The sequence below is a fragment of the Sinocyclocheilus rhinocerous genome, unplaced genomic scaffold (genome assembly GCF_001515625.1).
Source record: "Sinocyclocheilus rhinocerous isolate Xijiao unplaced genomic scaffold, SAMN03320098_v1.1 scaffold616, whole genome shotgun sequence".
Lineage (NCBI taxonomy): Eukaryota > Metazoa > Chordata > Actinopteri > Cypriniformes > Cyprinidae > Sinocyclocheilus > Sinocyclocheilus rhinocerous.
The window spans coordinates 766440-769961 of record NW_015631496.1 but is presented as its reverse complement, the minus strand read 5'-3'; the positions used below and the strand labels follow the sequence as shown (position 1 = coordinate 769961).

General features: G+C 39.5%; 1 protein-coding gene across 1 annotated transcript in view; it reads right to left on the bottom strand.

The window, feature by feature from the left end:
- Positions 1–2843, bottom strand: part of LOC107741773 (soluble guanylate cyclase 88E-like) — a 23972-nt gene extending 21129 nt beyond the window's left edge. The window contains exons 1-2 of the mRNA XM_016554555.1: positions 2791–2843; positions 908–1099 (exon numbers count right to left, since the gene is read on the bottom strand). Coding sequence (XP_016410041.1) covers positions 908–1099; positions 2791–2843 — 245 coding nt within the window. The remainder of the gene's footprint in view (positions 1–907; positions 1100–2790) is intronic.
- Between the last annotated feature and the right edge of the window lie 679 nt (positions 2844–3522).

Sequence of the window (3522 nt, the reverse complement as noted above, 5' to 3'; positions counted from 1 at the left end):
ACTCACCATCATGAACAGCACTGTGACTGCAGTGGAGTCATTCAGGTTCCTGGGCAACACCATCTCTCAGGACCTGAAGTGGGGCAATTACACAATTGACTCTATTGTGAAAAAAGCCCAGCAGAGGCTGTATTTCCTCCGCCAGCTGAGGAAGTTCAACCTGCCACAGGAGCTGCTGAAACAGTTCTACTTGGCCATCATTGAGTCTGTCCTGTGTTCATCTATAACGGTTTGGTTTGGTTCAGCTACCAAAACAGACATCAGAAGACTACTACGGACAGTAAGGACTGCTGAGAGGATTATTGGTGCCCCTCTACCCAACCTCCAGACACAAGAACATTTTTTCCCCCCAGGCCATATCGCTCCTGAACAACACATAACACACCTCAGTACTGCACATCTGTAAATAACTCATTAAACCTTAATCTGTAAATAGCACATATGCACATTCACAGTTTTGTCTATGGACATTTGTCCTTTTTCTGTATATTTTTATTACTATTGTTATTTATAGTTACTGTCTATTCTCTCATTTTATGTATGTCTGCACTTTGTTTGTACAGTATTTTCTGTACCGGAAGCTCCTAACACCAGAATGTCATATAAGTTATATTTTTCATTAAACTCTTATGTTATAAACTCTTATTTCCTTCCTGGCGATTTGTATCTTCACAGCATTGCTCGCTCTGACAGTAGATATTTATGGCTGGTCATGTGTGACAAGTCATGATCGAGTCTTTGGTTAAAGGGCTCAATCTCTGGTCTTCCGCCCGCCAACCAAAATCACCAATGTTTGGACACGCATGTCTGCGTTTCCCCCAGAAGCCTGCAGTGCTCCGGGGAGGGAGGAACCAGAGACAGACTGATGATTTCTCCTGCACCTCCCGTCTGTGGTTCGGGTTCCTACCGTTGTTTCGCCCGCAGGCCTGCGTGATGTAGTGTAGAGGAGCGGGGCCTGTGAAACGCTGTCTGCTGTGAACTAATGTGCTTGTATTCTTCCTGCAGCAATGTCTGCCTCTCTCTCTTTCTCTCTCCACAGCCATTTGCCTCTTCTCCTTCTGTGAGTCTGGCACCCAATAGATCTCCTGCCTTCATTCCCCTGCTCAAAGAAAGCAACCCAGAGAGAAAGACATAATGAAGTGGAAAGATATAGAGTGAGATGAAGAAAGATAAAGGTCAAAATGGGTAACAGAAAGAGAAAAACGCAGCAACATTTGGAGGGAGCCATCAAAGCTGGATCTTTCTTCATTAGTGGATTTTGGTTGCGTGGTAAAAGCTCTGGTCCGTGGCCAAGCACGCTGAGTCAATGATGCTCCTAATCTGGATTCGGGCACACATTACAGCGGTCCTGGAGGAATCTGGACCCCACTCATCATTTGAGGCGCTCTTCTCGGCTGATCTCTCCTCTTGGCAAGGAGCATTAATGCGATGTGGAGGCCTCTAATTTCCCTGCTCACAGCAGGCCTACACTTCACCCTTTGTCTGGCTGAATTCAGCTGCTGAATGATTACAATGAGCACCTGAGTACTTTTGTGCAGGTGTCATCTAAATAAATGCGGAGGCTGTTTAGTGAATAGACTATTGTCCAAAATGGCCTTAGGATGATACCATTTTACCTTCAACTTATGTGAATATATTTTCAACTAACTTCAACTAATGTAAATATTTGTAAGTCAAGATACGTTTACTTGAAGTAAAATGATATTAGGTATAGATTTACATTACATTTAGTCATTTAGCAGACACTTTTATCCAAAGCGACTTACAAATGAGGACAATGGAAGCAATCAAAATCAACAAAAGAGCATAGATTATTAGTAGATTAAGAGTATAGATATTAGATATTAAAAAGATAATTAGGTTTTAGGTTTTAAAGTTAGAATTTTCATATTCCATTTTTTTCTTGTTTTAAGCATAATCTTTATATATTTTTCAGAAAACAAAACTTATGTCTTATGATATCTTATGTCATGACTTTATATAACATCTTAAGTAAATTTATCTTGATTAGGAACATTTGTACTGGAAAACAAGACAAAAATACAATGTAGAGTTTTTCCCGTAAATATACCTAAAACAAGATATATTTACTTTAGAACTAACATTGCATTGGATATAAATACATGTTTTTAGAAAATAAGTTTATTTTTCTTACCCCATTGGCATTTTTTTCTTCTTGTTTTAAGCATAAATCTAGTAAGTATAAGAATCTGGCAAAGTTTGTGCTGAAAGAAGAAATAAAATGGGTTAAGACAAATAAACTTAATTTAAGATATAAGATTATAAAATCCTATGCAAATGTTTTTCTCAAGTATTTGAAGGATTAAAGCATGCTTAGATTTTTAGAGGAAAAAAGGCACAAATATTGATTATAAAGTCTAATTAAGATTATTGCGATGTCTGTTTTAGATGTCGAATAATGTGTGTGATTTATGATTTTGAACGGTTTATGTAATTTGTACCGCAGAGTATATTGCTGAATCAAACTCATCTGTTTGCATATTTAGGAAGAAATCACAGTATGTTCCTGGATGCAGTCATGTGTGAAAGCACCCTGATGTTCTTGTGGATATTGAGTCTTCAGAAACTGAACTCAAATGAAAATTGAATGAGCAGATGATGTGTGGAAAATTCTCTACTCAAATCTCTAACTCTGAAACTATTTTTTAAATCATACCGTACTTGAGGTTATTTTATATGACAAACAGAACCGTTAGTTCTATATACTGTAATCGACAAGATTTACACATTGTTACTGTGAATGCATGCATATTTACCATTACTCTTTACCTCTTTTTTGTAATCTCTTTGAATTTCCTGAATGTAGTTTCTGTTGTCGCCATTTCGTGTAAAATGTACTGTTATTCTGCACTCTGTAAAGATGAAAGTGTCCTAGAGATAGCCCTCTGGGGACCGAATCCTGCTGTGTACTGTGTGATCACAGCGTTTCAGTCGCTGGTCGCGTGTTTGTGATGATCCCTGGCAATCAGCGGAGCCGTTTCTCAGACGTTCGGAAGACAAGAGTGACACTCATTTACTTTGTGAAGATCCTGTTCGCTTTGTTACTGCTGCACAAATCTGTATAATTCTATCACACTTGGATTAAGACTAGCTCAAAATCTCCTCCGACAGGGAAACAGGACGCATACACGCAGATTGCGGTGTTTGGGGGTCTTTGTCTGCTGAAACACTGGGTGGTGTGATAAATCCTGCTTGACTGCTGCATGTTCGACTGTGCTTGTTTGTGCCAGTAGATCTAGTTGTGCCAGTCCAAATGTGGGCATATGCCCTCTTCCCCCAGCTAGTGCCAGGACTCTGACACCATCTGTCTGGATGTCACACTCCCATTTTCCAGCCCATTTCTTTCCACTGTAGGATGCTGTCAAGGTGTTTAACGTTTGTGCGGTTGGAAAGGAAAGGAAACCATTTTCTTAATTGCTGAGCTCTTTTATGGCACATTATTCTGGGCCAGACACTCAGTCATTCAGAGCGGGAAAAAGGGATCAAATCTAATTCTCTTCA